The sequence below is a fragment of the Antennarius striatus genome, chromosome 5, assembly GCF_040054535.1.
Source record: "Antennarius striatus isolate MH-2024 chromosome 5, ASM4005453v1, whole genome shotgun sequence".
Taxonomy (NCBI): domain Eukaryota; kingdom Metazoa; phylum Chordata; class Actinopteri; order Lophiiformes; family Antennariidae; genus Antennarius; species Antennarius striatus.
This window is the reverse complement of record NC_090780.1, coordinates 11,096,400-11,110,602: the sequence shown is the minus strand read 5'-3', so window position 1 is coordinate 11,110,602 and position 14,203 is coordinate 11,096,400. Positions and strand designations below refer to the sequence as shown.

Below are 14,203 nucleotides of genomic sequence, written 5' to 3'. Positions count from 1 at the left end.
AAGATAGGTTGCACTGCGCCCATGTGGGTTCAAACTAGATTTGTATCAGGTGGAGCAGTTAACGATATCTATTGATATCGTCTATTCTGAAACGCGTTTGATAATGTCTTCATCTTTCTTTATAAAGACAAAACAAAATCCCAAAAAGGGGAAAGTTGTAGAGTTACCAAAACGAAAGGTAAGGAATATGGGCTATTAGCACACAAGCTAATTCACTCTAATGCTAACTTATCATTAGGTTCAGCCATGCTTCGTTTTTATATGTAAAGCCCTGATGTGTAGTTGTATGTTGTAATTCATGTCATGCCCTCTGGTTTTGTTACTAAAGGGTGAAGGGGACTCGGCTGGAAAGACCAAAATACGAACGAAGAAACCAAAATCTAAGCATAATGAAGAGATATCCAGCGACTCTGAAACAGAGAGGTTAGTTGGTGATATGCGCTATTCTATAACAGATTTATAATTGTGCTTTTAGTATAAACATAACAGATGTATATTAGTTTTAATGTTTTTTGTTTTTCACAGTTATGTAGGGACCAAGAAAAGACAGTCAAATGAAGACATTGATTACGAAGAAACACCACAGGAGAAGAAGCTTAGATTAGCTAAACTTTACCTTGATCAGTTAAGAGAGGAAGGTAAGCTTGATTCACCCATAGAGTTTGGAGGTATAATGTCATTGATTATACCATTTTATATTTATTGATTGATCTTCTCTCATCAGAGGAAAATAAAGCAGAAGAAGAGTTGTTCGAAACTGATCTGATTGCAGGACGTCTTCAGGAAGACGTGGTAAGATTTTCTTCTGTATTAACAAATGTGATTGCCTCTACAGACACTGTCATGAGACTCACATTATTATTATTATACTCCTGATTACTTCGTACCTATACCTTTTCATTTCAGTTACTGTGTGATGAATAAATTACCAGCTTCACTCTGTCACATCTGTCTTTGACTCACTTGATGCAAGATGTTTGCCACTCTGGCCAATGACACAGAATACATTACTGCTAAATTGATAAACACAAGCCAGCAAAACAAACAAAAAACAAACTCCGGAAAGTTTCTTTTCCTAAAATGCCTTTACAATTATTCACTGTTATTTTGCAATAAATTAGGCAGTTGTAGTGAAGATAATAATACTAAACCTGTCATGAAATAATTGTATATTTATGCTATTGACTTCATTGTGTCCAACCAGATTTCAGAAGTAAAACCTATGTTACTGATCACATCATATATTTGTTAAAGTCCATGTGTTATCGATCTGGTTTTGATTGTGATTTCTCACTCAGCTTGAACAAAAAGGAAAGCTTCAACGATTTATTGCCAAGGATGTAAGTATGGGAATTTTTCCTCTTCTTTCTGTTGTTCTTAGTGACAAAGCTGTTCATTAAAATTTGACTTTTTCCTTTGTTAGTTTTTGCCACCAGATGCTTCGGAGATCAGAGTGTTAAGAGGGCACAAACTTGCCATTACCTGTCTAGTCATCACTTCTGATGATAAGTACATTTTTTCTGCATCCAAGGACTGCTCCATCATCAAATGTGTGTATATATGAAAACCACTTCTATCCTAAATCCGAAAATTGTTCTGTTCCTGAGGATAATAATTGGTGTTGTCAGTTTATTCATTTTCTTATATTTTCAGGGGATTTTGAGAGTGGGAAGAAACTGCACACAATACCTGGTGGAAGAAAAGGCACAGAAGATCAACATGTTGGACATACTGTCCATATCCTATGCATGGCTATTTCATCAGATGGAAAATATTTGGTGAGTCGTTTTTCTTCAGCATGTTTATTTCCTTTTGTTTGAAAATTTGTTCTGCTTTACCAAAATATATATTTATGCTGCAAATGAAGACTTTCAAACATCTTTTTAGGCCACTGGAGACATGAACAAACTGATCATGATCTGGGAGGCAGAGACATGTAAACATTTATACAAATTCACCGGACACAAAGGTCCAGTGTCGGTAAGGGCTCCCTCCATTCTTTCTCAGCTTTAAGACTTTCCTTTTTTTTTTATCTTCAGAGAATCTGCTGTATCTCTAAGGTCTGGTGACAAATGTCCTTTCCATCTCAGGGTCTTTCATTTAGGAAAGGAACTCATGATCTTTACAGTGCCTCACATGATCGCTCAGTAAAAGTATGGAACGTAGCCGAGAACGCGTATGTCGAAACTCTGTGAGTAACTAATTGGAAAATAAGGTATCTCACCACAAAACACTTGTATTTATGTTTCATGTTGAACTTAATCTTCCTTTGTCATTCCTTGTAGTTTTGGACATCAGGATGCCATCACAGGATTGGATGCCCTGAGCCGGGAGTGTTGTGTGACTGCAGGAGGAAGGGACCGCTCAGTGAGGGTGTGGAAAATTGCAGAGGAATCTCAGCTGGTGTTTCATGGCCACGAGTGAGTTTCTCGCTGTTTTACACTGAGTTCAGATTTGTTGATTTCTTGACAAAGCCCCATGAAAGCAGAGTTAAGGCACACATTATTAAGAAACACTAGGAAATTGTATCTGTTTAAGATGAGAAATGTAATTTTTTCTTTGAGTTACATCACAACAATATAAGTTGTGAGCAGCTTTAATCTGAAAGATTTTTGCCTTTGGTAAGTTTTATTGCCGATATGTTTTCCTGCTTAACATTGTAATTGCATAAAAATAAAGGCAAGGTAATGAGGTTTACGTGGCTGAGTTTATTTCTTTTAACAAAAAGCATTTTCAAATTAAAGTGAAATAAAATAGAATAAATAAATGGACTAAAAATGTGACGTCAAGATGGTTTTCAAGTAATGCTAGCCATCTCAGGAAATCAGTGTCAGTTAAAAAATGTACACTATCACACAATTAATCATTGCTGTGAAACTCAGTGACCGTTGAAAAAAGTAAGAATGTTGATTTATTTTGGAGGCATTGAATAAAGGCCTTATTAAAAGGTCACTAAATATTTTTCCCTGACAGATATTATACTTCACATAAACTTGAAATATATTGTTGTAGTGACTCAAATATTATGGAATTAAATGCTACAGATACCTTAAATTTTAGTTTGGTAACACAATTAGATGTGGGGAGCTGATATAGCATCTAGCTTGTCTGCTAGAAATCTAATCCATGAAGTCATACATAAAGTAGATTAACAAACAGGGCCAAAGCTAATGAACTCTGATTAGATTGACACGTGTACAGTGTCTGGATATCACTCAGTTCCTGTTATTTAAGTCTGTTCTTGTAATTCTGTCTAACAGGAGTTCCATTGACTGTGTGCAGCTTATAAATGAAGAACATATGATAACAGGAGCTGATGATGGGTGAGACAGTTTTCAAGCTCTTGCAGGTTTTTTCCCCCCAAATTTGTTTCACGTTAATATATCCAGTCGTGTTTGTCTCTTTTTTTGTGCATCCTTCCAATTTTCCATATGACCCCAGCTCTGTGTGTCTTTGGAGCGTCAACAAGAAGAAGCCTCTCTGCACAGTTAAGCAGGCGCATGGTTGCCATGGTGATGTAGGACTGGAGCAGTCTCATTGGGTGGTTTCAGTCGCCGCACTTCAGAACTCGGATACTGTCGCCTCAGGTGCATCTGGCTGTGAGAATCTTTTTCATGAGCCTGTTATGAACACGTACTGACACTTCACAATGGGCAAGATGCATTAAATTTAAATGAAGCCTTTCACAGCTGTCTTGTACAAATACAAAGTTATTATATTAAACAAATTTGATTACATGTCCTTTAGTAGACCTGTAGCTGCAGATAGCTGTATGTAAGTTACATTTAAGATGTCTGTAGTGCTTAAAGTTACAATGGTTGTTCTGTACAGGCTCACACAACTCACAGGTGCAGCTGTGGAAGTGTGAACAGAATTACCGTGGGCTGCAGCCATTATACAGCGTGCCTGTGGTAAGCTCTCATTCCCTCTTCCATCAGAAACAATTCCATTAACACAATGTGTTTCTAAGCCAGTTATACACATAATTTGCAGCCACTGCAATAGCAGTCACGAAATATTCGATCTCTTCCTTCTCTTCTCCTTCAGTCCGGATTTGTCAACAGTCTCAAGTTTTCGAGCTCTGGTCAGTTCTTGGTGGCAGGAGTTGGACAGGAGCACAGGTAACTCTGCTAATGATTGTGTTTCCATGGAAACTGTCAGTGGGGTTCCTATTAACTACCTAATGTCAGCACAGATTCATGTTCAGTGAAAGAAACATCCACTAGATGCCAGTGTTAATCCATCACTCTTCTGCTGTCACAAATATCTGCAGTGGCGCATCGGTTGGTCCCAGTTTTATTCAGAGGTGATGCAATCTTGATGAGATCAGTGCATAGAAAGAAGCTGGAATACTAGTTTTATGGTTTACAGTGGGATTTTTTTTTTTTATAAGTGTCATGAAATAACTTGTAATGATCAGCATTTATTGTTTATATTGTGCAGAGCATAGTTATAAACCTGCAGCTAAATCAGTTATAATAACAGCAGTTGTTTAATTTGACCATTGATCTCCTTGGATCATTTTAAAAGGTAATTGAAGTTAAAAAAATGCCAAACTACAAAAATTGCAGGAATTAGATAGATAGATAGATAGATACTTTATTAATCCCGGAGGAAATTGCATATGCAAAATTACTAAATGTAACTTTTTTTTTTATTGCTTACAAACATGACTCAAACAAACATGGACTCTTGTATAAATAAGACATTCCAGATTCAGATTAGAGGGTGGCGCATTCCACTTAGATATGTTCTCTTACTGCCATCATTGAGTGAAGGTGAGGAGAACTCTCCTGTCTCATCAGACAGCTATTCTTTATGAAACCATATTTCCTGCTTTCCTCTTAATTCTGCATTAGTGTTGATGTACTGTACATGGTGGTAACCTGAAAGACAGAGTAACATCGAATGCTAAATCCAGCTTTCAGTGAGACTGCTGAAAAAGTAAATCAAGTTAGAAATAGTTGTTTATAAGGGTCTTAATCTGAATCTGTAAACTAACAAGCTATAAGCACAAAATTGGCATCCAAAGTGATAAGCAGAAGTAGAAAATGGGGTAGTGTAATACAGCATAGGAATTTACTATGGTGGTATATTGTAATTATTTTAATTTATAATGCAAATAAAAATATACATTTATATAGTCTGTTCCAGATATCAGTATTGGTCTGTATTGGTATTGATTACTGTTAAATCAATATCAGTTGGTCCCAAATTTAAAATATCTCATTAAGTGTGGTTTAAATCATAATTACTCACCAGGGGTTGTTGTTGTGGGCTCTGACCGCTAACGGAGTCGACCACCTGAACATCACTTGAAGCCTGAAAAGGGATCTATTTCTTTTTAGGAATGTCTATAAAAAGACTCCCCAAATGCAGTGCTATCAGGCCAGATGGGGGGCGGTAGACAAACTTTTGTTTGAAATTATATGATTCCACTTAAAAACTTGAAATATGTTGGGGAAAATAAAGGACCCACCTGCAAACTGCAAGAACATAGTATCTTATCTGAAGTAAGAGGAAGAGCTCGTAAAACAATCTCCCACTATCTTCTGTTCCATAAAATTGATTATAATGGTGATGTTTTTCATTCTTCAGGTTGGGCCGATGGTGGAGAATAAAAGATGCCAAGAATGGAATTTATATTATTCCACTCAAGAGGAAACCTCCAAAACCAGAAGAACCAAAGACGACTGAATAGTGGGCTGCTTAATGTTTTTCATTTTGGAAATTAAATGCTTAAAAAAATTATGTGTCATGTTTTATTTATCCTCCTTATGAGAAGTAATTTGGCGTATATGTACATTTTATTGCTCAGTCTGTGATTTTAGCAGTTATGTCTTGCTTATTTTCTTAAGTGAATCCTGTTGAAAATGTTTGTTTATTTGTTTGTTTGTTTTTTGATGATTACTGTCAGCTCGGGTCTGCATTGTCATGGTAACCGGCTCTGCTCAGGTTAATGTCAGCCTGTCAACGTCAGACAATTGTAACTACAAGAAAGTAATTTCTTTGTTCATAGAAAACCTTGTTGAACTGTTTGACCTGCAATCAAAGAAAACGCAACTTGACTGAAGCAAGTCCATTCAGATACCAGTCAATCATTTTAAATGACTTGAATGAAGCTGTCTATAAAATTTACATAAGTGGTGAAGTCATTTCACCCCTTTCAGAACAGTGATTTGCTAATGTAATGCTGGAGAACACATTAACAATTCAGTTTAAACAAATTAATTCTGATAACCATTATTTTGTTTAATTGTGCAATGAGTTGGACAATAAAATGGGATAATTTTTTACTTCTTATTATATCAGGATATGTCAGGAATTGTGCTAAACAAGTACTGACATTGGAGAGGAATTCAAATTCATGCTGCATCACTGGAATATTTTTTAACTAGTAAAATCAGAAAGGAAAAACCTCAGTTAATTCAAGTTGAACAAACTTTTTAAAGTTATTTAGTAGAGAAAAAAAGTATGGGAGTTCTTCGTCTCTGGGTAGCTGCATTTATTTAAATATGAACTGTATATTCAAACATAATAGAATTTAATACTGTGGTATTAAAAACATTTTATTTACATAAATTACAGAAAAGCACACACTGTTGTATCCGTCTACATTGACATGTCTATTGTGTGAATGCATATGTTTCATCACATTAACTATAATTAGTCACCAAAGGGTTAAATTTGTTTCACAGCATTTTTTTCTACAACGTGTATATATTCACAGCACTATAAGGATAAATAAGAGCAGCCATCTTTGTATATCGCTACCGCTTCACAAGCACCCAACTGACAAGACTTTAGTACAAGGCACAGTTCATCAAATCACAACTATTGAAACCCCAGATCACAGCATATTAAATCTGTACAAAAATGTTTTACAATTGATGCTTACTGCTGGAACATCATTCTGCCTTCATACAGTTGCCCTTTCCACAGTCAGTCTACCCAGAACCTTCTCTGCAGTAAGTTGAATGGCATATGGAGGTCTTTCATATGCAGCCTTGTGGGATGGAGGGATGATTCATTGCGGCCTGGTCTTTGCTTCAAGGGGCACCTGTTTCACAAAGAGGATGTTGTAGAGTCCACAACCTCGCGGCCGTTGCAAACTGATGGCACATAGTTGGAGGCTGATCCTGTGTTGACAGAAACAGCAATTTTAACCAGGCACTACAAGAAAGGTAAACTGAATTAGATGTGAAAATTGCAAGCGGGACTGTGGAGTGTTTGGCTCAGCAATTCTTTGCTGTGTAGAACCAGTTTTCTTTTTGAATGCGCTGCATCTTGCCAATCATTTACTGTGTTTGATATCTGCTGATGAAGACTACACAGATAAAACAGTGGATCAGCTCCTAAGAAACTACTGAAAAAAGTGATTTACAGGTACAGTACAAGTGACATGAGGCAACACTAAAATTTATCAATATAAATTTTAAATGCAAATCAGGGTTTTTATTTACATTATTGTATTTCTGCTTTGAGTGAATTCTCTGATTTCTTCATCTAAATCTCAGTTGTAAAACCACACATTAATTATAGATAGCTAGACCATCTCTGAAGCAGTTAAAGGAGCATTAAACCCTCATGCAGCAGACTAAAATCTGTCGCAGCACTCAGAAAGTAAAATACAGTATATATAAATATAAAATGTTTAAATTAAAATGGCTCTACCTATTAAAATCCCATATTATATTCTTTTCATTGAATTTCACACAGCTGTCAGATGTGCAGCTACACTGTAGAGTATTTGAAATGTATTGGCACAAACTTATCTGTGGTTCTGAACTTCAGCTGTCTACAAGTCGCCAAAATGAGCTCTACTGAGATCAAACTGTTTCTGTGCCTCCACTGTTAGATGCTAATGAGGTCCGTCTGTCAATGCCTGTCTTGCTTATTACACTCCTGACAGAGAGGATATGGTTAATGGCAGCATGGCCTAATGTTTACAAGCAACATAACCGACATGTTGTCATTAAAAATTAAGTACAATCATGGTCTTCTTTTGTTCTTCTTTGGCATATAATATAAGCAGTTATGTTGATTTGTACAACCAACAACTGAGCAACTTGCATATCTAGCTCTGAGGGATTACACTGTGACACACTGCTACCTTACAGCTGAGTATGCCGAACTTCACCTTGGGGATGAACGCCCCGTTATCTGGAGAGAGGGGAAAGTTCTCACACAGACGAGGCCGGGCTATGGCATTCAACCCTTTTGTTACGTAATGAAAGGAGCTGAATCTGATCAGTGTGTTTCAGGAGCGTTTCCGGCATTTGTCAACTATGCAGTCGATGCAGGACCTGTTTGTTTTCCTCATTGAAGGGGTTGTATGGGTTAGTCACTAATAAGAAAGTGCAACAGCATCTTATCTTGTTCCTTTGGAAACCTAAAGTGTTGTTTACACTGCTGCTGAATTCTTGCCCATAAATCTGCTGGGATAGGTTCCAGCAACCCCTATGACCCGCAATAGCAGAAGAAGCAGCAAAGAAGATGAATGAATGATTTCTTTACTATGCAGAGTACTGGATGAAGCTGAGAACAGTGTAGTCAGGTATTATGGAGGCTTGTACCTTTAGAGTAGCTGGAGCTGGGGGCGGAGGCAGAGCAGCACTCTGTGGCTCTGAAGCGGTTGGCTGTGACTCTCAGAGATGCCACATTTTTCTGGGGCTGAAACAGGATGATGTGAACCTTGGGTGCAAAGAGGCAGCCCAGGACCACCGAACCACTCAGACTGACGGAGATACACATAGTCGTGGTCTGCACCTATGAGGTGAGACATAAACATTTCACCATGTGCTTTTGTCTTACATTTGTCTGTTAATTGACTTGTCAAATATGTACCACACACCCACATTTATCATTTCATCATCACTTTCCTCTTTTCAATCCAGTCTTCTAAACACGGAGTGGGCAAATTATCACCAAAAATGCATGAATGGTCGTTTGTGGCATGGCAATGACCTGGTGTGTCATCCAGGGTGTACCCCGATTCTCGCCCATATTCAGCTGGAATAGCCCCCAGCAAAAACCGTGACAGGTGAGGCGGATAAGTAGCTGAAAACAAGACGATTATGTTTGTCTCATCTACATGAAGATGGATGGATTTCCTTTTGCTATCACATCCCGGCCATGCAGTCAAAATAGATGCAGCAACTAACCTTTGTTAAAAAATAAATGATAATCTGTATTTCAGCATTGTTCTCCCCTTACTTGAGAGTTGGGGGGTTTGACTTAAGTGGAAATTAGATTGGTTCATTGTTTTCAAATGAACAAAATATATTTTCAAAAATCTTACATAGCAATGAAACAAATCAGTAAATCAGTTTGTCATTGATCATTTTCATATTTCATGAATTTATTCTGACAGTATCATTAGCTATATTTCACATAATGCATGTGTCATTGAATTTTTCAATTATGAACAATGAAATTCTAACTGTTTGCCTGCATGTGTATGGATGTGATGACAAGTAGGAGAATGTGAAATAAGCACAGCTTGTTGTCCTGGAAAGTCAGAGCCTTGTTAGTCACATTCCAACTACTAATGTGAGTTGACTGCTGGGGTCATCTTCCTGAGCGCCATCTCTTCCCACCCCACTGGTTGCCCCTGCAGTCCAGGAACTTCTATTTGCAGAACCACTGCAAGAGAAATCCCTCACAAAAATAATGCACAGAAACACTAAGTGGTGAAAACAGCAAAAAGACTAGAGATAATACTCCATTTCTGTTTTCCAGTGCTCTAGCTCTTTCAACCATCGAGAAGTCTTTTTAGCACCTTCTTCTATCCACTAGTTCATTATTAAAAAAATTATAAAACTCCAAGCATTACTGTGTGAAGCCTGCCATGTTATTTTTAAACCGACAGCAGAAAGAATGATGTTATATTTTTGACTTAATTTAATGGTGGTGCCTTTTTATATATTCTTTGATATGTTTATGTTTACATCCATTAAACAGACATCTTTAAAGTATAGGGTGTCATATAACTGTATGTATAATTATTCAGTATGTAGCACATAATTTGGGCATTATTTCTATAGTAATGGCGATTCTTTTATTAAATTAAAATGTGAGAACATAATTTGTAGCATTTTCTATGTGCGGGTTTCTGAATATAAAACAACCTGTAAAACCATAAGGTCATCAACAATGCTAGTCTCTCATGAGAATATTTCTGTCTTATCCATCCCTAATTAAAATGTGGCAACTGAATCCAAGGCCATTATTATTGGTGTCACACAAAACCAAACAATCAAGGTCTCTGTTGCAGACCAAATATCTCTGCTGTAGTGCCAAACCTCATTCTCAATTACTATATTATTCTGTATTAATGCAATCTCATTTTATGCAGTGCTCCTCTTGTGTCCCAGTGGGAATCAGGAGCAGTAGATGATTTCAGTTCAAGGTTTGGATGCCAGGAAGGCTGATGGCTACAAACTCAAAAGGCCTGAGGTACCTCATGATGATACAAACCTGATGAAAAAACAACAACAAAAAAAACCTTTTTTTTAAATATTTGGCCTGATACAGCACTTCAGTCAAGTCCAGTAATAATTATGCTTGTAGCCATTGTGTGGCTCAAAGTAAATGCAGCTTATAACCATTTGTATAATAATATTAATAATGATAATGATAATAATAATAATAATAATAATAATAGTAGTAACAATAATAATAATTTTGTATTAGATGTATATGGCGACAAAAATATATCTCCTTGAGACAACTCAGCAATCAACCAATCATATTTCCTACAACTACCACTAAATGTCCCTTTTCAAAAATTGCTGAGACGGTTCACTACGTAGAACTAGTTTATTAAGTTTTAAATATATTCTGAAAAACTGTAATATATCGTGTAATATATCACATCTGCACCTGATGTGTAATTAGACATTTAAAAATAATGATTCAATAAATCAGGTTGAATTATTTGTGTCTATGTTTTCCTGTCTGGTCTGCCTCCAGAGTCTTTGTACACGTCTTGAAAGTTCCTTCAATCCACATGAAAAGAATGCTCACTGTTTTATAGGGTCTTGGGAAAGGTGATTAAATGGAATCTGAAAGAGACATCTTCTCCTTTGGTGTGTTTATCACACTTGGGATAGTAACTTATAGATGATCTTTACATTATTCCATTTCAGTGGGCTTAAAATTTTTCCAGAAATATGAATTACATACAATCAATTGTAGGTTCTTACCCTGTAATCACTGGCAGTAACATAGAAGATGGGCTGGAATGCAAGCCAGATGATGCAAGTGGTGTACATGGTGAACCCGATGAACTTTGCCTCATTGAAGTTTTCAGGGCACTTTCGTGTCTTAAAGGCGTAGATGGTACAGAGGATGATGAGGATGCAGTTGTACGTCAGTGACATAAGCATGCTGGTGTCCCTGCTGTTGCACTTGAGGGTAACCACGTTTCTCCTCTCCGGGCTCATGTCCTTCCGAACCCCAGGAACCTCCACCATCAGCCAGATTAGAGCCACAAGCAGCTGGCAGGAGATAAGAGCGCCACAGATCACTACCTGGGAGGCGGGACTGATAAAGCGTGGTCGCTGGGCTCCATCCTTCACCCCGCTGAAGATGCGAGCGATACGGTTGGTTTTGGTTAGAAGAGCCGAGTAACAAACTGAAAATGACGTGCCAAGGCCAAGTCGGCGAAGAGTGCAAACAGCAGTGGATGGTTTGGTGATGTAGATGAACGTCATGAGATAGCACATCAACACTCCCAACAAGAGGATGTAAGAGAGTTCACGCCCACTTGCTTTAACCACAGGAGTGTCATTGTGCTTGAAGAACAAGCCAATGACTGACAATGTGCACAGTATACCAAAGCAAGAAATGGTGACCGGCCCAATGGCCCAGGCATCCTCCCACCGGATGTATTCTTCAGGCAGATCATAGCAGCCAGTCAAGTTAGCCAGGGGCCACTGACCGACACCACAGTCAGCACAGGTGAACTCATCCTGCAGGTACTGGTAGTTCTGGCAGGGGATGCAGATCCAGCAGCACATGTCTCCAGGCTGCATACTCTTCACCTCATTCTTCTTACAGGGGTCACTGCACTGGGAAGTGGGTGGAACCATCCCTCGCCAGGGTACCAAGGTTGTGTTCAGGGTCAGGCTCTGATCCCAGTAGCCAACTTTCTTGTAGATGAACTTTCCATCTTCTTTGTGGTAGTGGAAGATGTTGTAGCGGCTGATACTGTCTCCAGACGAGTCAAAACGCACCATGTTCTCTGTGTCTGCAGGTCTGAATGGTGCTGGTAGGAAGCAAGGGTTCAAAAATTACAAATGTTAATGCAAGTGAAAAACAAATAAATGAAGTTTGAATAGGTCAACCCCTTATTTGTTTGGAGCATAAACCTCATGAGATGAATTGTCTCTTATCCACTATCACAAAAGTACAAAGTAGAAATGTGTATACACTATATAAATAAAAAAAATAAAATAAAATTACTAAATCACTTATTATGCATACTGTAGTAGTTACCTAGGATTTAAGTATATTCAACCAATATCCAGTATTCTAAGAATAACATGTTATAGATTATTTCCCCATTGATAATTTCAAGTCTTTATCTAGTCCGTTTCCAAGTCCTGTGTGTTTTAAATTAAAATTTAATTTAATTTAAAGTTAGAGCATTTAGAACATTTATACTTTATGCTCTCTGACCTATTTAGAAATGCTTTCACGTGAAAACTGACCACATACATATTGCACACATGTAATATCCTTTACCTTCAAACTTTGTCTTCAAGATGAATTCCTTGTAGAACCTTTTTCCATTACCTGGTTTCATGGCATCACAGATCCTGGATGTATTGGAGCAGACAGCTTGCCTCATGTTATGCAGAGCATGCGCCATAGCATAGACTGCATTCACCACAAACATGATCTTGGATTCCTGCTCAAAAGTTCCATCTCGTAAGCTGTGCTTACTGCAGTCAGGGTTCTGAAGACTGCAGCCGAACCTGTGCTCCCAGAACTCTTTGAACCACGGGTTCCTTTTGTTGGTGTATGGGTTCAGCTTTGTGAAGTAGTCTCCGAACTCTCTAATTGGGTAGGAGGCCAGCTCAATGGTGAATGCTCCGTCTGCTGCGGTCTTGCTGTCCCTCACCACACTCTCCTGTGCCCCCCATCCATCGCTTGCCACCCAGGTAAAGGTGACATTCATACGAGTAGCAGCTGCCAGAAGGTCACGGGCATCTTCACTGTGAGTGAACAAGATGACCACCTTAGCATTGGACTTCTGCTGCAGAGAGCGGATCACATCCTCAAAGCCGTGGCGATTGGTGGAACGGCTGACCTTGGCTGCAGTGGCAATGCAGATTTGGCGTGTTCGCGCCTCCTGCAGGAAAGCTTCAATGCCTGTCTCACCATAGTCACCCTCTGATGCTACAGTTGATACGTAGGTCCAGTTAAAGTAACGAAGAATTTCAGCTATGGCCTTGGCCTGGTCGAAATCAGGGGGCACAGTACGTGCAAAATAGTCATAGCGGGTCTTATCACTGAGTTTTGAACTGGTGGAGGCATAGCTGATCTGAGGGATCTGGAACAATCGCAGGAGATTGGCCACCTGGTGAAAGAAACAGAAAATATCTCAAAGTGTTCATCGTTAATTTTTTTAATTTTGTATCTCTGAGTTCAGTTGAGGCACAGGTGATATTCCTGTGTTTTACTGGTGTTTTTACCAAAAAGTCATAACAGCAAATTTCTCCCACATGCAAGTTGCAGTTGTAGATTAGGTTATGTATTTCGGATTTTATATCCACTTCACCATATCTACAATGATGCAATAACGTTTTAGCTGGCTCAATGGTACAACAATCTCCTCCTGTGATGGCCTAGCTGACAATTCTGAGTTAAAAAAATGCCACAAGGCTACATTTCTCAGGCCTTTTGAGGTCTTCTTGATTCATCTTGTAGATATCAATCTGGTCTTTAGTTGAAGTGGAGCTATTCAATGGTAGAGCTGCTGATGTGTGTCATGTGCTTCAGCCTCTATCTCAGACCATTTTACATCAGGAATCCATATCAATAGCAGCGTGTGTGACAGGTAACATAACAACAACAACAATGCAGAGATAACAAAATGATGTGTTTATTTTTCTCAAGCTAAAATCTAAATCATTTAAGTCTCATGACAGATTCTATCTGACATTGTCAATCACATTAATCAGACAAATGTATT

At 38.3% G+C, this 14,203-nt stretch overlaps 2 protein-coding genes across 4 annotated transcripts in view; one reads left to right on the top strand and one right to left on the bottom strand.

The window, feature by feature from the left end:
• Positions 1-4: 4 nt before the first annotated feature.
• Positions 5-6,200, top strand: rrp9 (ribosomal RNA processing 9, U3 small nucleolar RNA binding protein). Of its 2 annotated transcripts, none has more exons than XM_068315475.1 (15): positions 5-178; positions 329-423; positions 526-638; positions 725-792; positions 1,299-1,340; positions 1,424-1,550; positions 1,654-1,778; positions 1,888-1,980; positions 2,091-2,191; positions 2,286-2,420; positions 3,261-3,323; positions 3,442-3,599; positions 3,832-3,911; positions 4,048-4,121; positions 5,599-6,200. In XM_068315475.1, the coding sequence occupies exons 1-15, from the start codon at positions 104-106 to the stop codon at positions 5,699-5,701; spliced, it is 1,452 nt and encodes a 483-aa protein (XP_068171576.1). In that variant the 5' UTR covers positions 5-103; the 3' UTR covers positions 5,702-6,200. The 2 variants fall into 2 exon arrangements, with proteins under 2 accessions (XP_068171576.1, XP_068171577.1); XM_068315476.1 differs by having other exon boundaries at positions 3,442-3,587; positions 5,599-6,193.
• Positions 6,201-6,523: 323 nt separating this feature from the next.
• Positions 6,524-14,203, bottom strand: part of grm2b (glutamate receptor, metabotropic 2b) — a 29,145-nt gene continuing 21,465 nt past the window's right edge. For both annotated transcript variants that reach the window (XM_068316382.1, XM_068316383.1), the window contains exons 3-6: positions 12,751-13,588; positions 11,208-12,271; positions 8,577-8,769; positions 6,524-7,139 (exon numbers count right to left, since the gene is read on the bottom strand). In XM_068316382.1, the coding sequence (XP_068172483.1) occupies positions 7,066-7,139; positions 8,577-8,769; positions 11,208-12,271; positions 12,751-13,588 (2,169 nt within the window). In that variant the 3' untranslated portion in view covers positions 6,524-7,065. The remainder of the gene's footprint in view (positions 7,140-8,576; positions 8,770-11,207; positions 12,272-12,750; positions 13,589-14,203) is intronic.